General features: G+C 39.3%; 1 protein-coding gene across 3 annotated transcripts in view; it reads right to left on the reverse strand.

Moving 5' to 3' along the window:
* Positions 1 to 1,759: 1,759 nt before the first annotated feature.
* Positions 1,760 to 25,122, reverse strand: part of FIGN (fidgetin, microtubule severing factor) — a 128,989-nt gene continuing 105,626 nt past the window's right edge. For all 3 annotated transcript variants that reach the window (XM_004577110.4, XM_058664564.1, XM_058664565.1), the window contains one exon: positions 1,760 to 5,966. In XM_004577110.4, coding sequence (XP_004577167.1) covers positions 3,712 to 5,966 — 2,255 coding nt within the window. In that variant the 3' untranslated portion in view covers positions 1,760 to 3,711. The remainder of the gene's footprint in view (positions 5,967 to 25,122) is intronic.

Below are 25,122 nucleotides of genomic sequence, written 5' to 3' on the forward strand. Positions count from 1 at the left end.
GCTTTGAGTTGGATACATTTTCAGAGAAATTGTCAATATCTCTAAAACATACTTTTCAACTCACAAATAAATTTACTAACATCTATTGTAAGAATTAATTTGGATTTTGGGGGGGGATGTATTCGTTTGAAAACTGCATAGCCAAGTACTATGCAATCCATGTAAATTGACCTCGCTATTTTACATAGCATAGCCTCTGGATAGCTTTTATCACTTGGCCAGATGGTGTTTGGCCTATGTATTTTAGTGGAATGGTTTATTTTCTCCTTGATAGGTTTCAAATGCACAAGAAAACATTATACCCGTCTATCTGCATTTGAGTAGAATACAAACTGACTAATAGATAAACATTCTGTTTGAAAGTAAATAGCCTTAAAGTATACTGCCTTCACATTCCATTGATCAGCTCAGTCAGCAAAGTTTTCCATATTGTCACTAATGGTGTAAATATTTTGGAGAGAAGCATGCCAGAAGTGTGGAGTATTTCCATTTGTGTCACATAGAAGGTCATTATGAATTACCTCTTGAATTTCTATTGATCCTTCTACTGAAGCAGTTTCCCTCACTTCCTTTCCATCCCTGTCAGAAATGTTATTGCAGTGCAAAGAAGGGAATTAGGGGCTGTGAGGTGGCCTGGCTCAATCCCCTGGCCAGAAAGCAAAAGATTTGGAATGGCTCATTATCTTACCTTCCTTAGTAGCCTTCTCCAGATTTTGAGCAGTCAAAAAGAGGCCATGGGTGTCAAGCACGGTTACTCAGCTGTACAGTCACTCATGGTACACATCCACATGTGAAGATGTAGTACCCTTACCCCTACCCCAGCTCTAAAATGGATGGTCAGAAGAGAGCTCATTATTAGACTGGTCTATTGACGAGCTCCAGATGCTGCCATGCAGAATCAAAGAATCATAGGAGAGCACGCTCTACTGAAAGGTCAGCCTTATCTCCTCCAACACATCTTCATTTCTTCAACATGCCCAATTTCCTAAGGGATCAAATTCTACAATTTGTGAGGCTACAGGGAAAAAAAATCACACATGATTTCAGCTTCTGCTAAATAGATTTTCGACCATTTATATCTCAGATGAATTTTTAAGTCACCTAAAACTAAAAGCCAATGTGCATGACTTCATCTGCATTCACCAAAACAGTGTAAAACGTAATAGTGCAGTCAATTATTTGGTATTAAGTCTTACTAGCCACATAAAAAGAGTGGACCAATACTGGATTTGCCAAAGTTGTCCAAATAAGACAGAGTTTGTAAAAACTTGCCAGATGCTTTTAAGTGAACACAGCATGTTGGTGGAAATGAAATGCAATGTCTTAAAGACAGAAAATAGGTCAGCACTGTGCAAAAGTAAACTTGTCCGTGACATCAATATAGACTGTAAGTTAATGTGGATATGAGAATTTCTTTTTGACAAGGGTTGCACAGGGAAGAACTAGAATATGATTGCAGTGTTGACTCACTTGTGAAAAGCAGAGGACATTATTAGGGTTTTTTTTGGTATTTTTAATGAAAGCACAACTTGTTCAATATGCAGTAGTTTAATCGATGGACTTTCATCTAAACTGGTTCATTTGCTAAGTTTGTAGCAATGTGAACTATAAAATTGTGGAGTAATGATCATGTGTCATACAATTTTACAAAGATCAAAAATCCATCCCCACCTTTGCCTGTGAAGCATTTCAGAGTTTGACATTGTGGATAAGAGCAGTAAAAATTTCCAAAGGAAAAAAAATAACAAAAAGACCTTTCTTGGGGCTTCTCATTGCATTTATTTGAATCTTTGAAAAAATGTACATTACTTATTGAATACATAAAATGCCAGTGCTTTGCCACAGTTTTGTTACTGCATCTCTAAATTCAAAAAAAAAAAAAAAAAAAAAAGGAGTAGAGGGGAAAAAAGAGGACATACATTCAAAAGGCCAGGCTGTTCTGGTTATGCATGGCCAGTAACTTTGGGAAGCTCCAGCTCGCACCATGGCTGTTCAGAGGCAATGCCAAACACTAGCCAGCTGTCAGTGAGAAGTTGCACAGAAAGCATTAACAGAAAGGAAGAACAACTGGTTGGGGAGCAAGAGAAGAATAAGAAATTAAGAAAAATGCCATAAATGCCAAAGGAGGAGTGCAGTGAGTTGTGGTGGAAGTAGGTATAAAGGCAGTTTCTTTCGGAAACTAGACTTAACAGGGAAATGGAAAGATGGAAGAAAACCAAGCAACGTATTTGGCAAGCTACATCGTGGTGTGTGTGTGTGTCCACTTCCAATTTCCTACTTTACTTTACGCTCAGAGAGAAATGTAACAAAACTGAGGTAGAAATAAACACAGGAGCACTGCAATTCAAAACGAGAAGCAAAACTGCACTGACAAGAGTGGAGCCACAGAGGGGAGCGGATGGAGAAGTTCTTTGTGGATATATAGCAGTTGACTGGTTGTTGCTTTTTTTTGTTTTTTCACTTTTCTTTCTTTCTTTGTTTTGGTTGCTATCCTCTGCATTCTCTCAAGCAGCATGGCAAGCTCAGAAGCTAGATTAGTGAATAGAATGACACCGTTCCCAGCAGTTTTAAGAGAGAACTTGCAAACCACCCCCTCCGCCATTGCTGCTGCTGCAGTCGAGGGCAGTTCTGATTTCCAGGTACTGTGACTTTCAGGGTCCTCTAGAGGCCTGGTGGCTGACTGTTCTAGACACTAACACAAACTGAATAAGTAGCTTTCCATTAACCAGTGTACCTTTTAAGAACATCTCTGAATTATCAAGGAGCAATGTACTAAGAACTCTTGCAGTTATTGACTTGAAGAATTATTCTGCTCTGGTTAATTCCCCATCCTTCATACAAGACGTTTTGTTTTCCCCAATCCCTCCATTTCTACTTTAAGTTGTAAATATTCAGTTGTATCACACTTCAGTATTTCTCTGGATACATTCAAAGTAATCTTCCTTGTTAGTTTCCAATTGTTGAGGTAAACATACATTTTAATATAAAGTAACACCGAAGCCTATCCCATTCCTCTCAGCAGTACATAGTGCTTTCAACACATTCCTTTGAGGTACTGTACAAATCACAATCACTTTCCTGAGTTTTTGCAGACAAGAACATCAAAAGAAATGAACTGCAGAAATTAAGGTCCAGATCACCGTTACCCTGTGTTACCTGTTCTTAGCTTAATACTGCAGAACAGACAGGATTGAGGAATACTGTTGCTCTTAAAATGGCAAAAATCTGGTTTTCTGTCATAACACAACCGTTCATCTCTTGAGTCCAATAATGTTTGAAGTTAAAGCTCTTTATATTAGCACATGCCACCAATGTAATTGTGAGGCAAACAAAAAAGAAAGCACCACTCCAGGCACTTGACAGCAACTAAATCTCAAGAACAGCAGAATGGAATCAACACACGAGGCTCATGTCCTTCTGAGATCAACACACTTGCACCTTGCTCCTTGGTGAGTGTTGTCTAGCTGGAACCCAACAGAGCATCCGCAAAGACTTTCTGCCATCTGGGGCTTTCAAATCAGAAGCTCTTACGTGATGCACATTTCCTCCAAATCTACCCTGACGCTAAAGATGCAACTTAATCGTCATCTTCCCCCCGTACCCTTTGCAATATAAGCACTACTGGAAAGGGGCTCTATTCCCTATGTAGCAGGTTTTATGTGTGTGTGCCAAACATTCATCACATTTTCTGTTTGTTTGTTAAAGGAGTTATCACTGACTGCAACCAAACATTTTGTTCCACTCAACATACATATCGAGCTCTTTTTGAGATATGCTAGGCTGAATCTTGCAGAAAGCATTTTCAAAGTCTTGATACGTAACAGGCCTCAGCTGGCTGGGCATGATGGCTGCAAGGTCTGTGGCTGGCATGGCATGGAGGGGGCCCACGGCTGCTTCCTGACACAAATGAGCCACGTCCAGTCCAGAAAAGCCTTCTGTGCGCTGGACGAGCAGTGCAAACTCCTTGTCATTGAGACAGTAATTGTGCTGTGAGAGCAGTTGTACTATTATCTGGTGCCTCGCTGTGCTGTCAGGAAGTGGGATTAAAAGTCGTTTCATGAAGTACCTCCGGAGAGATTCATCTATTTCTTCTGGTTTACTGGTGGCACAAATTACTACGATTTGGTCCTCAGCTGAAGTTAGTACAGTGTCCAGCTGCATCAGAAATTCGGTTCTCATCCGACTGACTGGACTGTGCTCCTCACTCACCTGAGAGGAGAGCAGCATGTCAATATCACTAACGAAGATCACCGAGGGCTGGCGACACCTGGCCACAAGAAAAGAGGCATGGATCATTTTCTCTGCTTCACCTAACCACTTGGCGACTAGTCCAGAACCGGCAATTTTGAAAAACGTGGCCCCCAGCTGACTGGCTATGCATCTACCCAATAACGTCTTGCCTGTCCCCCGAGGTCCAAACAAGAGGATGCTCCGAGGTAAGGCTGTCAGTCCAGTGAACGCATCCGACCTCAACACTGGCCATAAAACCTCCTCCTTAATGACAGCCTTCACTAGGTCGAGACCAGCAATGTCATTCCAGTCCACTGGAGGTCCTTGGGTGATGATCTCATTGGTTACCAGGTCAATGAGGTGCGTGTCAGTGTTCTTCAGTTGCTCGTCCACAGAGTGGTTGGATGAGGTAGCTGCACGGAGTCCAGGGCCTTGCATCGGGTGAGAGAGGAGCTGCCTGTGCTCGTCTCCATGCTCACCCATGACTGGCGACGTGTACTTCCCAAAGGATTCACTGGATCTGGAACCCAGTGAATTTTTAGCAGTACTGTAGGAAGGAGGGGTCAGAGCCCTACTGGACTGGCTGCTGAATTTCCTTTGCTGTTCAGAGGACATTAGTTGCTTTGTGGGCTTAAATGCTAAGGATGATGTTTCAGCACTTCTCTCAAAGCCACTCCCCCGATTTGTGTTTCCAATGCTGTTGTCGGGCATTCTGTACATAGGACTCTGTGTAGACCTCTGTTGGCCATAGCTGTAATTTCCGTAACTGGAGTCCATATCTCCCTGGCCTGCCATGTAGAAAGCTTTCCTTTTGAGAGAACTTGCCGAACTGTTGGTCAGAGCCGAGGGTGCAATGGGTGTCAAACCGTGGCCCTGGTAGCTGTAGCCGGGAACGGTAGTGGGCGGCAGAGGAGTGGGAGCAGGAATTCCTGAAGGCAGGTATGCAGAAGGAGGTGGTGGTGCACCCCCAGGGCTGTACCCGGACCCCACGGCAGTCTGAGCAGGATAGCTAGCAGAGGGATAGCTGTAACTGGAGAGGTTAGATGTCCCATTGTAGCCTGGGACCAGGGCTGGTGGTGGAGGAGGTGGTGGCGGTGGCTGTAGGAGCCCAGAGCTATGCAAAGGAGATGGATGAGGTGAAGGAAGTGCAGGTGCTGGCTGGCTACTGTAAGTAGAATGTAAATATGAGCCATTGTATCCTGGGGCATATTCCTGAGAAGGGAGGCCTGCATGAAGACTAGGTACGGTGTGGCTTCCACAGGTACTACTTGAATAACTAGGTTCTGCCAGGTTGCTGGCCACCCCAGGAGAGCTCCCTATACTTGCAGAGACATCTGCTGGAGGGAGGGCTGAACTGACTCCAGCTTTGCTGGCGGTGATGACATCTGGAACACAGTTCATGGGATAAACAGCTTCTGAATTCAAGGAAGGCTGCCAGGGTTCGCTTTCAGTTTTCCGACCATTCACTAGTCCCGATGATGCATCTGAATAGTTGCCTAGTACAGGTCGGTCCACAGGACCCTCCAATATGCCGGAATACTTCTCCGCATACTTCTTTAGCAGGTTGGATGCAGTCAGAGCAGATATGTCATCATTTGCCCAGGCGTACTGATAGGTGCGCTGCAAATGACCTCTGTAAGCTTCAACCTTGTGGGCAGGAGACCGTGTGGTTGAGGTGATATCAAAGTGCTGTTCTGGCCACTGGGCATGCTCTGGCGTCCACTGCATTTTCAAGCCTAAGGATGTTGGGGGGGAGGGAAAGTTAATTTACTTAGACATTCATCAGAACTCCTAAAGCATTCTCCCACAACTTCTTTTGTTACCTAACCCTCTAATAATATTCATATTAGAGAAGCTCTCCATGGTTTGTAATACTTTTTCTGATTTATATAATATATGCTCTTTATCATGGACTAAATTTCTGTTGAATATGAAGCAAAGTGAAGTTTAAAGAAAATTCTGGAAGACTGCTTTCCCCCTCCAATTTTAAGTAATAAGCAAGTCTATTTCTTTCAACCTTGCAAGTTACTTGCTATACATATATACGCACAAACATATATATGTTTATATATGTACACACACATTCCTGTCAAATTAGGCTTGAATCAGGTTCTTAGAATAAAATATGCAAGCATTTTAAATATCTAACATGTGACAGTTTTAATATGTACCATCTAGTTATTCCGTCTCCTCACATCCACGTTTCTATTTTATATTTTAAGCAATATAAAAATGAGACACAGCTGACAGATCACATCTAGGATACCTCTCTTATTTGGTACTGAACACCTAGTTAGCACAGTATAATGCTCCCTGCGCAGAACAATATGACACAGACAGAGCAGGTCATTCCATAATCCAACTCTCATCTAAAGTGGTCCACGACAGTTTCAAATCTGCTTCGTGGAGTGCAGCAAAGCAATCTCCCAGGCAGCGCTCCGTCGCTTTCATCACACAAAGCCTACAACTCGGTATGAATTACAACTGGCTGCTTTCTGCCTCTCAGTTCTGTTGTTGAGTCTCTGGAAAAAAAAAAAACAACAACAACAAGAAGCATCACTTGTCCGTGGGTCTCCTGGTGTTCTCCCTCCTTCTCTTACAATGCTTCCCTCCCTGGGTTGCCTTCAGGGTGCAGAGGGAGACGGACAGAGGCTGAGAAAGAAGGAACATAGGTACAAGAGAAGATGAGGATGGAGGACGGAAAGAGAGTTTGGATTCTGTGTACATTTCTCCGTGAAGAGCATGCCTAGAAAAAGTGATTGTAATTCCATCATGTGCTACATTAGTAATTGAAGCCAGGCTACTGTAGCAAACTATACAACAAACATGCTTTCATTAAAGAGAAGACTAAGCAATTAGAATCATCAGAGAATTATTTGCATTTTAAAGAGCCTATAGAAATTATCTTATTCCCCAGATCAAGAAACCAGGGCCCTGAAAAGATTTTTAATGTACCCTGGAGGTCTCAGACACAGTTAGTTACAGAAGGGAACTGGAATCCCATTCTCTTATTTCCCAGTGCTTGCTCATCCCATTCTAATCTCAGCTTGGTTCGAACACTCGCTCCTATGGTACAGCTATATTAAGCAGGTTGCCTTAATCTCTTTTGTATTACCCAAAGTGAATTTTGCAAACTGTCTCGTGCCCTCTGGCAGAGATTCTTTGATAAGAAGGAGGCCTGGTCTAAATGAAGCATCTGTGATACCAGCTCCCTTCTGAATTAACCTGCACTATTTTGACAGCTTCTACCCCTTTCTGCACTCCTCCCCCAAGCCCTGTAGCTCTTCACTGCCTGACTCTGGCTTCTGACATGGCCAGCATTGACTCACTGAGCTAAACTGCACACAGCATACAGTTTGGTCACAGAATGGCATGTTGATTCCCTTCTGACTCCCTCTTCCTTGTTTGCAAAACCACTGCACCAGACACTGGAAGTTAATTAGCAGGATGATGCTGTGCTAATTGTGTTAATTTACAAGGTTTTAGTCAAAGAGAATCATGCCAGGGCTGGCACTGCTGTCATGCTGCTGACTTAATGATTAAGAAATACTGAAAACAAGGTGGGAAGGATTGCAGTAATTACACAATAAATGAATAAAGCAACAGGATTCATTTGCAAATATATTTTAGTGCAGTTGTACTCATTTGCATTTGGATTTTTAAAAAGGGTCCATGTAGATATTCATTTGCAAATCACCAACACCGCTAAAATGAGACTGAATGCCGCACAGGCTAACTTCATCAACTTCCACATGTATGCAGAGTTTAGGAAAAATTCTGAAGGTTCACTTGTCCTGCCTATGAGCCAGATTCCTCATGTAACTTTAGGTAACAGAAGACTTCACTATTCCTAATTTTAAGACTTTCTGTGTTTTGAAACAGCCTCATCAAACTGGAAAACACTGAAACTGTTCAAGAAATATAGCTTGCATCATTTCACAGAGAGAAACTCTGGGAGTGACTTCTAGGAAGAACTAAAATGAGATCCTTAATTGTTTCTGCTTTCTCAATGATTACTTTTTAAGAGGGAGGAAAACACACCGCAAAATGGGTGAAATGACCGAAACCACACTTAAAGGGAAAAAGATGCAATTTTAATGAAGCAGCATTTCAGGAATCATACTTTCATTAAATTCAACTGGAAATTATTAAGAGCAAACCACCAGGAACCAATCGCAAGTAATCAGTATCTAAATTCTTCTAGTGTCATGGGATTTACGTCAAGCCTTATAAAAGGAGAGAATATTAATGTGACTGTAATGTAGGACTGCCTAAAAGACCTACAAATTCATTAATCCTCTAAATTATTTCCAGGGAATTTCTATTAAAATTTTTCTTTAAAAGATTATACAAAGTATAGCATAGAGAAAATAAACATGTATGTTATGAAGTGGAAATTTCATTAACTTGTTACAGGAGAAACATGTGAATAAATGTCTTGAGGCAAAGGTTCAGAAAATAACAAGCCAAAGGCAAGGGAATGATCACAGCATGTGTACACACACACACACACACACACACACACACACACGTTATAGGACATGGCTTCCATTCATTTAGTAAAACTAAGTCATTGTTGGCATTAGTTAATAAACACGATTTAAAAAATAAACCCTTCAACAAAAATGAAACTGCTTTGATCTGCAATATTTTTTTTTTTAAGTGGAAGGTGCATAATTCATCCGTACTAGCTTAAATAATTTTGTGGAAACTGATCACTTAAAAAACACTCAAGCTATATTCATGGTTTCAGACAAGAACACATAGTTTAAATAAAACAGATTGCCTGCTTTCACAAGGAATTTCTGCATAGTTTAACTCCAGCAAAGCTAATTAAATTGCATAAGATTTCTATTTCATTTGAAATTAAGCAAAGATCCTATCTATCAAAATTATTTATTCGGAACAGTTACTGGATACTCCACTGCCTTTTGATTCTCATGCTATTTTTGGATGTGCTTACCAAGATAATTGAAAGTTTATTTATTGATGCATACCAAACAACAATAACCTTAGCATGACTGCAAAAGCATGATTGAATTTTGATTAACTAAAAGGTGATAGAATTGTTCTCATACATCTAGACTTGAGAATTCATCCAGTGCTTTGAAATCATCAGTGCTATTTGCAAGCATAAGATGACAGTTAACAGTTAACAGCAAACTAACTCTTACTGTGAGTAGGAGCTAAAGACACTAGTGCTGAAGAGATTGTTCCAGCATTGGGACATCTTTGAGTTGGACTCACACCAAATGGAAGTAGTTCCAAACTTGTTTTTGTAGCTCTTTTTTTTTTTTTTAGATTTATTTATTTTATTACAAAGCCAGATATACACAGAGGAGGAGAGACAGAGAGGAAGATCTTCCGTCCGATGTTTCACTCCCCAAGTGAGCTGCAACGGGCCAGTGCTGCGCCAATCCTAAGCCGGGAACCAGGAACCTCCTCTAGGTCTCCCACTTGGGTGCAGTGTCCCAATGCATTGGGCCATCCTCAACTGCTTTCCCAGGCCACAAGCAGGGAGCTGGATGGGAAGCGGAGCTGCCGGGATCAGAACCGGCGCCCATATAGGATCCCGGGGCTTTCAAGGTGAGGACTTTCGCCGCTAGGCCACGCCGCCGGGCCCGTTTTTGTTGCTCTTACTGCTGGTGTGTTTATGAGTGGAGATACTTCTGATGTGAAATTGATAAAAAAAAAAAAACCCACAAATTTTCCTTAACAGGAAAATTGTGTCTTGATTGCATTACTGTTATATGTGGGTACAGTGAACTTGTGTCACTTAAATGAGATGGGTTATAAAAGCTTTTATATGGTCTCGCCTAACAATAGGAAGACACAAATTTTAGAGACAGTACAATTTTAACATTATTACAAGCATAAATGTACAACAATAACTTTCATGGTTACATGGAAGTAGCTAGAATAGATTTAGAAAAACGAAAATAGTTTTTAAGATAACTGAAAAGTTGCTCCAAAACATCACTTTTTTATTTTTAAAAGAATTAGAAAATCCTCACCACAGCTGGCAAATTTCACAATCTAATGTGTTTGTTTCTGAACTGTGTAATTTAATAGAAAATTTCTCTTGGGACGTTTTTAACGTGTTACATGAGGATAAAGGATAGTGCAGCACAATGTCTGAATAGTCTTTGTTTTACTGTTACAGAATGAATCTATGTATGTGTAAATGAACATGTCTATTTTTCCGTATAACCGGGTGTCTCAGGTAACTGTCATTCTCATCATTACTGACCATTTTATAACTTGGATTTAATGACTTCACAGTGCTTTGTTGCTTTCCTTCTTTCATTTTGCTATTTAACTTGCTTTGAAACTAAACAACTGGAGCATCCTGTGAAGTTCTGCTACAGCTTCACCATTGTAAAGAAAGAGTCCTACAGAAAAAAGATGGAAAGTATAAAAATAACTTTCAGAATGGAAGGAAACTGGAAATAAAAGAGTAGGTCTTCTAGAATCTATTTTCAGCTCACATTCCTGGAAATATTAGAGGATCTCACTCCCCCACCTTCGCCACATGCATGCTATGCAACAGCTCATCAGGACTAAAAAAACTCCTTTCTGTTATGTTCCCATAGGATAATTCTGGCTGCTTGGGACTCTGCCCTCATTTGTAGGTTTTCTCAGACTTCCTAAGGGCAGGGACCTGAGGCAAACAGCTGCAGGCGTGGCGGGTTTGCTTGCTCCAGGACAGTCTGCCTAACACTCTCCCAAGTCCGCATGACTACAGCGTTGCACCTTTTGCACTCCCTTTGGACTATTTATCTCTGAACTTTTCCTTATTTTAAAAAATTTAATACAGTATTTAGCAAGATTCACTTTAGCTAAATACATCAAATTGATTAAAACAGCCTCCCACCTGGGCTTGACAATGTGGCAGACTCATCGTCTCTTAGGTCGGAAACAGTACAACTAACACACAGGGCATTCAAAATTTCAAGCAGAGTGTAGCAAAGCTGTTGTCTAAAAATGTAGGTTTATGCAAGGAAGAGCCTTCTGAGAGAGGTACTCCAACCCTCATGGTAGTGGAAACTGACCCTGTGCGGTCTCTGCCTATCATCATTCTGCAAGGGGAGTGACAATCAAATGAAATGTTTCAGCAGACTAAGCAGCATTGTCCTTTTGTCTATTCCACTCATCCTCATAAACTAAGAGGCCAACACAGCACATGCAGAACTGCTTGTGCCAACCCACCGGGTCTGCAGACTTTCTCAGTCCATTTCCTGATAACACCTAGCCTGAGAATAGGATATCAGATTTAAGAGAAACAATATGAGAAAAAAAATGAAAGGAAGAAGCCCTGAAATAGTACTTTTTCTTTAATCTATCTTATTTGATTCCATCTTCAGAGCACCAAAATTGCAAGTCCTTTATTAGCTGAATGTGGGAGAGGGATTGCCATGTTTACTTATTCAATAAATTGAGGGCCCACATTGTGCAAAGATGCTAACAAGTTAAATCAAGGCCATCACTTAAAAAAAAAAAAAAGACAGACAGTAGTGAAACTTTTCCAGCTTTCTATCTCCTTTATAATTTCACTTCTTAATTTGTCAAAATAAAGTCTTTGGTTTCAGTGATTCCCAGAATTTTAAAATGACCTACTCAACTCTCTCCAGGTTCATACTCGACTTATTATCCCCCTTTTGTGTGAAATTTGTATGGTGTCCTGTGCTTTGCAATACTATTTTTGGTCATTTGGCATTTTATCAAGTCATTAACAGACTGCTGGGATAGAAATAAATTGTAGAAATACAAAGAAGTTCTGGCATTTTGTTGGAGGAGTGGAGCTGCAAGGTTTGAGATTGTGCCCACTGACACTGCTTACTAAGACTGGCCTTAGTTAAGATTCTTATACCCAACACACTTACCTTCTCACCTACAAAATGAGGACAGTATCTGCATCATCTAACAGAACTGCTTTCAAAGTTTACTTACAGTCATAATATTTTGTGAAAGTACTTTCTAACTGTAAACAGTTTCATCTTATTATTTTGGAAAGTGAAATATATTAAACACAAATTTTAAAAAACACAGGAAAAGTAACACTGCTCCCAGAAGTCATAAACTAGTTTTTCTTTAAATCGGGATAGTTACTGAAAAGGAAATTCTCCAAAGTAAATAATGCTTATAAGAAAGGTATAGAAATTATTCCACAAACACGGAGCTCAAGCTTGTTCATCAGAAAATGTCAAAGACTCAAAATGTTTCCATAGTTTCCACATGGACTTAATGTTATTTGTGCAACACATTAGAGACCAACCCTGAACAATGAAGATTTACAGGTTTAAAAACAACTAAGAATGAGCTCAAGGCTTTCATTCTTAAAACCAAATATTCTAATTTAATAGCAAACTATAACACATTTTTGGGTGAATTTCCCCTATACCATTTTACTGTATTTGTAGATGGCAATCTTTTTAATAAACCCAAAGGCATTTCTGACTCAGTGGCCCTTAGTGAAGAAAGCTCAGACACCTTACCTACTACAAAGAAAGTTCCACCTGCCTGTGTGCAGGGTAGCCTGCGACCTGCAACTCTGTTGTATGTGGTCAGTGTGGACTCTTAAAACCCAGTCAACTTTCTTGAAAAAAAAAATAGCTATATATTTTTCTCACTTACAAGACAAAGCTGAAAATTTCTGCAGCACTTCATTCTTGCCTGGCAACACTTGGCTGAACCTGAGGACAGACTCCTCTTTGGATCGAGCATGAGTTTTCTACTGTCATAATTTTCCCACTCTGTTCCAACTTGAGGAACCTTTGTCCTATCAGGTCGCAGAGGTATCTGCATTGGTGATTCCACTCTCAAGCTTCAGGCTAATTAATTAATTAATTAATTGCATTTTCCTGAAAACTAGCAAGTATATTGCTATCCAACTTCAAATGTAGTCAACTTCAGCAGAAATATTTCTAAGTACTAGTTTTTAATAATCAGAGCACAGGGAAAATATTTGATAGTATTTTTCTAGATCCAAGTGACAAGTAATGGTTTCTTTTAAGAAACTGGTCCCTGTTTCAATGTCCCTCACTTCACTGAGTGGCCAGGTAGTATTTAGCACTATTTGCCATACATTCATTGCCACCACTGCTAATATGCTCTTTAAAAAAAGGTGTATTTATCCTTATTTTTATTTGAAAGGCTGAGTTACACCAAGAGGGGGAGGGCAAGAAAGAGAGAGATAAGAGAGAGTTCTTCAAATAGCATGTTTGCTTTCCAAATGGCTGCAGTGGCTGGTGCCAGCCCATCTGAAGCCAGGGGTCAAAAGCTTCTTCCAGGCCCTGGCGCGGTGGCGTAGTGGTTAAGGTCCTTGCCTTGCATGCTCCGGGATCCCATATGGGTGCCGGTTGTAATCCCGGCAGCCCTGCTTCCCATCCAGCTTCCTGCTCGTGGCCTGGGAAAAGCAGTCAAGAACGGCCCAAAGCCTTGGGACCCTGCACCTGCACGGGAGACCCAGAAGAGCTCCTGGCTCCTGGCTTCGGATTGGCTCAGCTCCAGCCATTGTGGTCACTTGGGGAGTGAATCATCAGACGGAAGATCTTCCTCTCTGTCTCTCCTCCTCTGTGTATCTGCCGTTCCAATAAAAATAAATAAATCTTAAAAAAAACCCTTCCTTCCAGGTTTCTCATGTGAATGCAAGGCATCAAGAACTTAAGCCATATTCTACCGTTTTCTCAAACTATTAGTAGGAGCTGGATTGAAAGTGGAATAACTGTGACCTGAATTAGCACCCATATGGGGTGCTGGTGTTGTCAGCAGAGACTTAACCTGATATGCGATGGGGCCGGCCACTAGTTCGCTCTTTTGAATATATTACAGAATCTAATGCTATTAACCAAAGCTTCATTTATTAGTAAAGTATATCCTGTTAGTCAATTACATGAGTTTTAGAAAAATTTGTGAGATTGTTTGAGCAACTTAAAAGTTCTAATTATAATTCCTAGAGAAAGTTGCTAGGTAGACAGCATATGGGTAAGCGAAACATCTTTTTCTGTGTTTTATAAGTTCAGCCTTATAGAGAGCCTCTGTTCAGAGGCTGGTGTTGTGGCGCAGTGTGCTAGGCCACCACCAGCAACACTGTCATCTAAATGAACGTTGAGTCCCAGGTGCTACACTCGCTGTTCCAGCTCCGTGCTAATATACCTAGAAATGCAGCTGAAGACGGCCCAACTTCTCAGGCCACCAACCGCAGTGAAATTCATCGGGAGAAGGGAGGTCTCTATACCTCTAACTCTCGCTCTGTATTTCTTTGAACTTCTCTGTAACTCTGTCGTTTAGCAAGTAAGTAAATCTTAAACCTATGTTCAATTCAGTGAGCACCATGGGTTGACATTCTGTCCTGAAACTTGTAGGTAGCTTACAGTCTGAATCATATTTCTTAATATACATTACATCTTACAGAATACAAATACCAGAATGTGACCAAATGTAAAGAGGAATATTTTGCCAATATTTCATATGGAGGGTGAAACTTGGTGTGCATGGCCCTAATTAGTTATTTTTAATACGCAGGACCTATATAAGAGGATGGCTTGCATTTATGGGGATGAATGCATAAGCAGTTATGCCAAGGAAATTACCTTGATGAAAGGAATATCACCTTTAAACCATTGAGTTTATATTCAACATGTGATCAGGATCAGATTGCTTAAAGCAATCCAGGAAGCCATGACCATAATTCAAATAAGTACTTTTTTCTCCTAGAGGACCCTAAAATTTCCAATAGCTACAGTATACAAATGAACATATAATCATGTACATACTGAGATCTATATAGTTTAACATAATAAACTAGATATACATTTTTTCTTGGGGAGTGTATTTTTAGTCTCTTATAAACATTTTAAAATCAGCTAAAAATCAGTGAGTAATTAAAAAAGCATATGGCTGTGTTCATTTCCATACATGCAGTTTAAAACATACAATTTGGCATCTTAATATTTACTGTCAGGTGTCATCAAGGGAAAACATCTGCATTAAGAGCTCTGACTACCCCATACTGAAGCAAATGTTGTTTTGTTTATGCTACCACTGTGAATTTCAGACAATTTGTAATCAAAGAGTGTTTTGTAGTTAACCTTTAAAGTTGTACTTTATGGCCTTTCATTTCTCATGCTGTCTATTTTCCCTGTTTCCACATACCACTTTCAATCCATTAAGACTATCTCCCCTTCCCCCAAGTCCTTTTTGTCATATGAAGATCATCAGGACATACCACATATGTCCATAGAGATTGCCAGGGCTAATGAATATTTATGTTCTGTGTCACAACTGAGCACTATTCTTGTTCTCCAGGATCAACCCTCTTATGTGTGTAAATAACAGGTGAGCAGTCCCACGTAGGGATAAATGAGGTTAACACAACCTGAGAGCCCCACGCTGGATTCATGGTGTCTGACTGCATGATTGATCCAGAAAAACAAATTCAAGTATCAAAGGAGCATACATTTCCTCAGTTTTTTGAATCTTTGTTTTTATAGGATTTTACAGGGATACCAATTATCATCATCCCCAACCTGAGATTATTCCAGTTGATGGTCAGAATACTATTTTTGTCAATTTCAAATATATTTGCACTTTTAATTAACAGAAATCAAACATGCCACCAACCTTGAGTTGCGAGAGGGCAGGTTCACTTGTTCAGTAAGGTGCTCCTAATTATTACTTGCAAATGCAACCATTCCTAAATTTTTTTTGTGGCCCTTCTATTTTCAACTATTTAAATGCAAAGTTCCACGTATTTATTCCTAAACTGAACGCTACTGCTTTGCCCAACAACCAAAGTTGATGTGGGTCAATATAGAAATTCAGAATTTCCAGAACCCAATGACCCTGCATAAAATGGAATTTGTATTCGTCTTCTTTTCTGGGTTCCTCTGGAGCCTTATGCTAAAATGTTTACATGAAACTAAACAGATATCTAAGGCTGTCTGTCTCAAACTGAGGGCTCACTCAACTAATAGAATTAAACAGAAGGAGAATATTGTTTACTTATTAAACAGATAATGCCTCATTTTTCCCCTTAGAACTCTTTGCTTTAGGTGGCTCTGAAATGTGCAAAGCCCAGACAAAATTTGCTTAGTTTATTTATGCATCTTTCTTTTTGGCAATGTTTACATTAATTTTTAATGTAATAGCAAAATAGTGTCTTAGACTTTGAAAAAATTCTGTAGCCAGAGCTGGATAACATAGTGCATTAATTCAGTGTCCTTCACTCCTGGGACCTGTGTATAATTTAGCTCAGCCTGAAGAAAATAACTTTGATCTGAAGGCAGTGGCAAAAGCTACATACGAAACGAGCTTTGGTAGTTGACTGTTGTTTTTCTCATAGAAGATGACGTATGAAGATAAACTACTTTAGAATACAAAAAACAGAGGCCATGATTATCAGTGAAGGAGCTCTTGGCAGTAGCAGTAGTTTCATCACTTCTATGTTGTCGTCACCCTGAGCACCACCTATAATTGGGATTCACCGATTTCCTGATAAATGAACATTGCAGAAGTGCAGTGGGAATGACAGTTTAGTCGTTAGCGCTGTTGGCTTTCATTTGTAAAAACAAAGACTGCTGTATAATGAGACAGAAGCAGGGAGGCAGTCGTGGCTTCGGAGGAAGCGGCTTTTCCTATCCGGAAGGTGTGTACAACAATCCATTCCCTGGGCAAATGTTAGTAGGAGAGACCACAGGCAAGGTGGGGGTTTCTTCAGATCCCACATAGACTCCAATAACAATATGTAGCTGTGCAACCTCACCTGTTATTGGCGTGGACAACTCCATTTTGTGAAAGGAAAAAAAAAAAGAGGTTGAAGCTTTGGTAGAATGAATGATTCAGTCCTATATGTATTAGCAACATGAAATTTGGATGCTTTCATTTTTAAGTGCCTAATGGATTCTAATCCAGTTCTATTATAAATAAGCATGGCTCACACTGTCTTCAATGCAGTAGTTAACATTAGAGCTGGAACTGGTGTTGTGACTTAGTGCATTAAGCCACTGCCTGCAATGCCAATATCCTGTATGATGCCAGCTGACATCCGGCTGCTCTGCTTTTAACTCAACACCCTGTTGTTGGCCAGAAAAAAACAGTGGAACATGGCCCACGCATTTATGCCTTGCCAGCCGGATAGGAGATCCAGAAGTTCCTGACTTCTGATTTCAATCTGGCTCAGCCCTGGCCATTGGGGTCGTTTCTGGAGTGAATCAGCAGATGGAAGATCTCTGTCTTTCCTCTTCTTTCAGTAACTCTGCCACTTAAACAATAACTTTTTGAAAAATTAGATAAAGCAGCTCTCAGTACTGTTTTTAGTAGGATTAGATGCTGTAAGGATAGTAACTTTCCATAATCTAAATTATTCTAAAATTTTCTACTTCTTGCTAATCATGAACAACTTTTCTTTGCTCCTGTTATGGATGTGTGTTTGTTGATAAGTTTAGGGAAAGAGGATCAGAGTGGAGGGTTTTAGTCACATTTTTAAATTAGCAGACCATGTAAGAGAAATTTAATTTGAAACATGCTGGCTTTAATTGCTTAGGCTATCAATGATTTGAATGTTTCTGCTGCATTACATGTGGCACACAAATTCCTAAAGAGTAGGGAAGACAAGGATCCCCAGTGACATATAACACATTTGTGTGTGTGTTTAAGTTTAGGTCAGTGGTTGTGAAAAAAAGTCATAAAAAAAAAGGTAAAGGATGAGATAGAGATGAATAGATTCCTGAAATCTCTTGTAAGGATCTGTGCTTTATCACAATGTTCAGACTCTGAAGTATATTCTAAACCCTTTAGCAAAAGTGTGCATCCCGTATTTCCATCAAAACTAGCATTTATTTAAGGCATTCTTTAGTTACATGTTTATTATTACTGGATAAAATAAAATACAAAAAGTCTAATTACTTAAAATATATATATATATATATTTGGTTACACAGGAAACACCCTATCTGTTATTTAGAATTACTTTTGTGTTTTCTAAAAAAGAGAATGGCTTCTTTTTAAACAAAATGGACAAACCACAGAGTTAATGATGACTTAAGAAATAATTTGTCGGGCCTGGCAGCATGGCCTAGTGGCTAAAGTCCTCGCCTTGAAAGCCCCGGGATCCCATATGGGCGCCGGTTCTAATCCCAGCAGCTCCACTTCCCATCCAGCTCCCTGCTTGTGGCCTGGGAAAGCAGTTGAGGATGGCCCAATGCATTGGGACACTGCACCCGCATGGGAGACCCGGAAGAGGTTCCTGGTTCCCGGCTTAGGATCGGCGCGCATCAGCCCGTTGCGGCTCACTTGGGGAGTGAAACATCGGACGGAAGATCTTCCTCTCTGTCTCTCCTCCTCTGTGTATATCCGGCTTTCCAATAGTAATAATAAATCTTTAAAAAAAAAAAGAAATAATTTGTCGTTTAGTAATCTGGAAGTGTATTTCTACTCATTGAACTGACACACCTGCATCCTGCCTTCTTTTAAGTAAATCATTTTAAAAGTGTGAGAATACCTCCAAGAATGCTACAATTCCATTTATAATTTCCTTTTACTTTTACAGCTTTTAAACAATTACTGAAGATTTTTCTGGTCAGGATGTTTTCTTATGCCTTCCTCTTATTTAATGCATCTGTTTTCATATTTGCTTTAGAAATTATTTTATCCTGTTCAATGTCATATGATATTATACTTTTAAAAAAAATCTATTAAAAAAAAAAACAGTGTGAGACAGTGCACTGCATCCCTGGCCATGGCTCTCAGAAGCATTAACATGTTCCTGGAGTACCTGAATGACAGCAGTGACAGCGTAATCACTTAAAGACTTTTTACATTTACTGTTTTTCTTTCAATTGGAGTAGTAATATACAGGCATAATTTAATGGAAGGTTAGCTGTTAAACACAGCTAAATGGCACCATTTCTAAAAACATAAAAACCAAGTTGGCATCTAACAAATATTCCCTTATAATTTCTGAAATATTAGCACACATCCATAAAGCTGTGTTTCTTCTCTTTACTCCCTTCCCAACATACGTGTTAACTATTTAGTTTGATAATTAGCAGGAATAGTTCACCAGCTTCCTGTAATGGTACAATTTTAAATAGAAGATTCATGGATAAAGCCCAACTAAAGTGTGAACCTCATAACCCGAGCAGTAACCTTCACACCAAATAGAAATAAATGATTTTTAAGTTTTCTCCTCAGATACAGCTTCATATTTTGAAAGAGAAAAAGAAAAACATAGACAACCTGAAGGTGAACTTATTTAGATATGTTCGCCAAGCCAGCCTTGGCTGTGTTTAAGTAAACATGATTGTGACTCCACTTAGTCAATCCAACTTTCCGGTGTCTAAATGGAATGATGACTTAGACAATTTTCTCTTCATTAGTGAGCTGTGGAAAGGAAAGATGAGGGGTGGGGGGAGAGAGAAAGAAAGAGAGAGGGAGGAAGAATGTGTGTGTGTGTGTTAAATTTCCAGTGTGCTGCAGCTAGATTCCAAAGTAACAAGTAAAAATTGTGTGTATGTATACACATATCTCTATGTAAATGTAGTTTTTTCTAGACAAGCTGTCCTAATTGAAATGAAGTCTAATCAGACTCATTACTGTTTTCAGCAATTTGCACCACCAAAGATGCTTATTAGGTAACTGTGTTTAATAAACCACTCTTTAGAAAAATACCAGTAATGAGCTCTTAACAGCCAATCTTCAGCGTGAATGTAATGTGAAAAGTGTTCCTAGCACTGAATAGATTTTCACATTTAGTAGTGTCATAATTAAGATCCTAGAACTGGTTGCTGTGAAGTTAAATTTATTGCAATAATTTTATTTTTCTATTTTAAACCTATTTAGCATTACAGTCATCTTCTGTTTGAGCTGGATTTTATTCACGTTATAGGAAATAGCAGGCTGGTGCCAATTCGGGCAAAAGGTCTTTCAACTGAGGATTTGTGAACAAATCATAGCTGAACATTTTATAGCCACTAATGGACAGTAGTCATCACAGCCTGCCTCATCAGCACACCTGCACTTCAGAGAAGTCGTCTCGTTATCTTATGTGAAACCAAGAAAAGTTACCTCAGATATTTTTATTTATACATATGTATATTATGTTGTGTCTGTGAAGATGAAAAGTAGAATTTTCTCACTAAGTTAAAAAACAAAAAAAATGGATACTCCAAAAGGAACATTTGAAGACATTTTGCCCTTTCATAGTAAATAAATAATTTCCCATTGCTTCATTAGAAATCACTCTTAAAATGTGAATTTTCTTTTTTTCTGATTTTTCCTTTTTGTAGCATTATTTACTGAGTGCTTAACATTAAAGGCCAGTATTATGGATATATATTATTTATACACACTAGGGGTGGTCCTGGGTGTCAGTTGAGCTTCTCATTGACAAGGGGGTAGGGGAGGGCAAGTTACACAGCTCTAAGGACAGGAGTTCAGACATACGCTTAAAAGAAAGAAGGGCTTATCTATAGAATCATTGAAACGTATCCTAAAGCATATCTTTGTACAGAATGATTAAATGGAAGAAACTGAAAAACATTCTTAACAAGATTTCTAGAAAACTCTTTTGTTTTTAGCAATGAAATAAAAACTTTTCTACAAAAAGATAAAATAGCTTTGGCTTATTAAAAGCAACCAAAGAGATTATACAGTCATCTTTGAAAAGAGATTATAAATACTGTGGAAAAATAGTAGGCTCATAAGCTAAATCAATAAATGAAAAACTACAGAAAAACCCAGAAGATCACAATTTTATACCTTTGGTGATAAAATGTTAAGGATGATTCTGTTACTGAACGATTCCTCTTACAATGCGATCTCTGCTTCCTCTCACCTCACAAGCTTCCTGACTCTTGATTGGAGCCAATAAACTTATATAACTATTTTCTGCTATCTGAATCGATAGGGCTATGAGAACTGAGACTGTTAAATTAATGGCTTGTTTCATCTGGTTTTGTTGAATGCACTTTGTTTCATTACAAAGTACATAGGGAACCAAATTCATTCTCTTGTGAATTCATATAACTTTTGGATCAAAATAGTGCCTGTGTCTTTAAGTCTTGAGAAAATTTATGTTCAGATCCACCAAAGGGGGGAAAATAAAAAAGCAATGTATGAAACTATTAGAAAACATTTATCTTCACCTTAATTTAATCATAGTTAGATAATTAAGAAAAAAACATAAAGAACTAAGGTTGTCTTCATTTTGAGTGCCGCCTTATAACCTTGAACAACTTCACTTATTTTATTTTTTTTAAAGATTTATTCATTTTATTACAGCCAGATATACACAGAGGAGGAGAGACAGAGAGGAAGATCCTCTGTCAGATGATTCACTCCCCAAGTGAGCCGCAACGGGCCAGTGCTGCGCCAATCCTAAGCCGGGAACCTGGAACCTCTTTCGGGTCTTCCACGCGGGTGCAGTGTCCCAATGCATTGGGCCGTCCTCGACTGCTTTCCCAGGCCACAAGCAGGGAGCTGGATGGGAAGTGGAGCTGCTGGGATTAGAACCGGCGCCCATATGGGATCCCGGGGCTTTCAAGACGAGGACTTTAGCCGCTAGGCCACGCTGCCGGGCCCAACTTCACTTATTAATCATGTAATTTATGAATGCTTTATAAAAGAAAATGGATGTTTTGTATATTTCTATTGCAAAAGTCAAGCAGCTGCACATTTTCCAATTATAATACTGATAATAATAAGGATGAACAAGAATCTTTTGGTGAGTTTTTAGAAACTCAAAATGATAAAGCTGTATTTTGAATTATAAATTGTAAAGAGGAACTGAATTTCTAGACTTTTTTTCCAAGATCCTAACATAGGTTACAGAAAGTTGACTGGATTTGCCTTGGTTTTAATTCTAACTTGAGAAATACAAGCCAGGAAAGATAGTTATACAAGGTATCTGGAGGGAGTAGGTGTCAAGCTCAGCTATTAAGATGACATCACATTCCCTGTATCAGAGAACTTGGGCTCAATATCTGACTTGCCCTGATCCATCTTCCACTATTGCAGATACTGGAGCAAGGATGGCTCAATAAATCGCGTTGCATCCACTCCATTGAATACCTGGGATGTGTATAAGTACTGGGGAGTAGATTAGCATATGAAAATTCTCCGTTTCTTTTTTTCCCCCAAATTCATGGAAAACACATATTATGAAAACTCTATCAATGGGTTTCACATTTTTCTACATCAAAACAAACATGATTCCATTCTATTTTTCTACGAACTTCATTTATTTTGAGAGACATACACAGAGAGAACTCCCATTGACTAGTTCATTTTCCAAACACCCACATGAGCTTGGGCAAGGACTGCAATCCAGGTCCTCTTCGGGAGTCACAGGAACTCAACTAACTTTGGACATCACCACTGGTCCCCAGCAGGATGCTGGAGTCAGGAGCCAGACATGGGAATCCAATTATAGTAGAAACATAAATATCTTAGCTGGGTCTGAATCAGTAGGTTAAATACTTGCCTTTCCATGTACCATTTGAAGTATCCTCATGCATACAAATTAGACTATAGAACAAAACAAAACAAAACAAAAAACCCTACTCATTATACTGTAAAGAAATATGTAGCTCCACCAGGAAGAATTAAATGGCCCATGGAAATGGGGAACATGTTCATTAGATAAGATAATATTTTGGAGAATTTTTATTTGTATTTCTGCCTCTTTCATCTCATTGAGATATCATTCTAAATATGTAATGAGTTTTTTTATTTAAGCTTGTGAATAAGCTTTTGAAAATATTAGGGTTCATTAAGCTTTAAAATTTTCAAGGACTGGTGTTGCCTAGTAGCAGCTTTACCAATTTTATTTTCTATTCAATTTCATCACTTGATGTATTCCCACGCTTACCATAGCGAGGCGGAGCAGGGGAGTGGAACTAAGCAGATATCATCCACGTACTTTCAGGGAACAATGCAACAACAAACCAAAATGAAACCTGAAAATTCAATTTCTTTTACTTAGGTTTTAAATTATTTCAGGCTCACTTTTGGCTCTCGCATGTGGGCAACGAGTTATTGTTTCTGCTTTCCTTCCATCCATCGTTCCTATCTTCAAAGAGTTTGTCCATTCATGACAAAATAGGTTACAGGGAAAAAGATAATGTAAGTCCCAAAACCAGAATTTGACAAGAAGCACTGTCAGATGCTTGAATCTGAGTTATAACTGTTTCTATCTTCACTAAGGAAAACAAAGAGTTACAGGGTTTAAAATGTGATAATGACATTCATAGTATAATAAGACCTGAGTGCCTTCTGCTGTGTAAGAACTTCCATCCTTAGTACAAAAGACGAAATAAGTCCCTCACCAGTGGAGTTTAGCTGTGGTGACAGAAGAGACTTTTCACTGAAGAGAAAACATGGCCACATCACAGAGGCAAGTGTGGTGACAGAGAACACAGAGACAGCTGCCTACACCCCACACCAGGCAGCTCTGCTTCTGATTTAGTTTCCTGCTGATGTGTATCCTGAGAGGTGAGAGCTGATGGTGCAAGTACTTAAGTGCCTGCTACCCAATGCGAGAACCGGATGAAGTTACTGATTCCAGGTTTCTGCCTGGCCCAGCTATGGCTGTCACCTCCAATAACTAATGAATTATATATATATATAATATCGTATTATATATGTATATATATTATACATACACACATCATATGCTACCATATATTTATATATACTATATAAACATATTTTTATATACTATATGAACATATATTTATATATACTAATTATATATATTATTAAAAATCACAAATCAAGCCAAGTGTGCCTCGTATGTTCTACAAACAAGGTACCTTGACATAGTTAGAAGAGAAGAAGAGTACTATGGAGTACGATGGAGATAGTTATAAAGTTAAAACTCAGGTTACAAAGAAACTTGAATATTTGGAATTCATTCTGCTGATAACAAGCCTAGTCTGTGGCAGTGTATCAATAATGAAAAACATTGGCAGCATTGAGGCATGGTAGATAGGCTGGACTGTGACCTGTGATGCTGGCATCGCTAATGTTTACTGATCCATTTAGAATCCAGCTCTCCGCTGTTGTGCCTAGGGAAAAAAGTGTAAGATAGCTCAAGTTCTTTAGTCCTTGTCATCCATAAGAAGTTTCTGACTCCCAGTTTTAGACCAGCATAAATCCTGCCATTGTGGCCCTTTGGTTGATAAACCAGAGGATGGAAGATCTCTCCTCTGTCTCTGTCTCTCCCCCCCCACCCCCTTCTTTCTGTGTGACTCTGGCTTTCAAAAAATAAATATTAAAAGGAAAAAAAAATACTAGAAGCCAGACATGCTTGAGCAAAAGGAAGTTTGAAATTAAGAACTATTTTAGAAGTAGAGTCAAAAGGATGGGCTAACCAGTTAGGTTTGGGGGGACACAGGAAAGGAAAAGTGTCACTATGAATGCCGAAATATTTGTTAGACACTTGGGCAAAAAAAAAAAAAAAAAAAAAAAAAAAAAAAAGAGAGAGAGAGAGAGAGATATGGTGAACATTGCATTCAAATCTCCGAAAGCTTCATGAGGGTTGCTATCCTGCTTTGCACAACTACACTGTATCCATTTCTTGCTGTTTACCTATCTTTCAATTGCTACCTCTTGGGCTTGAAGTTGGTTTTAGGGGTGCACAGATTGAAGGACTTTCAGTTTGGAGAAGAGCACAAGAATTCTGTAAGAAAGAATGAGGTTGCTTGTGGCAGCAGCTCCAGAAACATATAAAATCAGCAAGGAATCCAGTGGGCATATTCTCATGACCCCTTGGACCTGTTATACTGATAAGGAAGAACTCTGGGAAGGGCAATTAATGGCACTTCCAATACATGGAAGCTTCCTTGTCTGAAGCAAAGATGGTTGTATTAAAAATTCAATGGCTTCCCAAAT

The sequence above is a fragment of the Ochotona princeps genome, chromosome 5 (assembly GCF_030435755.1).
Source record: "Ochotona princeps isolate mOchPri1 chromosome 5, mOchPri1.hap1, whole genome shotgun sequence".
Taxonomy (NCBI): Eukaryota; Metazoa; Chordata; class Mammalia; order Lagomorpha; family Ochotonidae; genus Ochotona; species Ochotona princeps.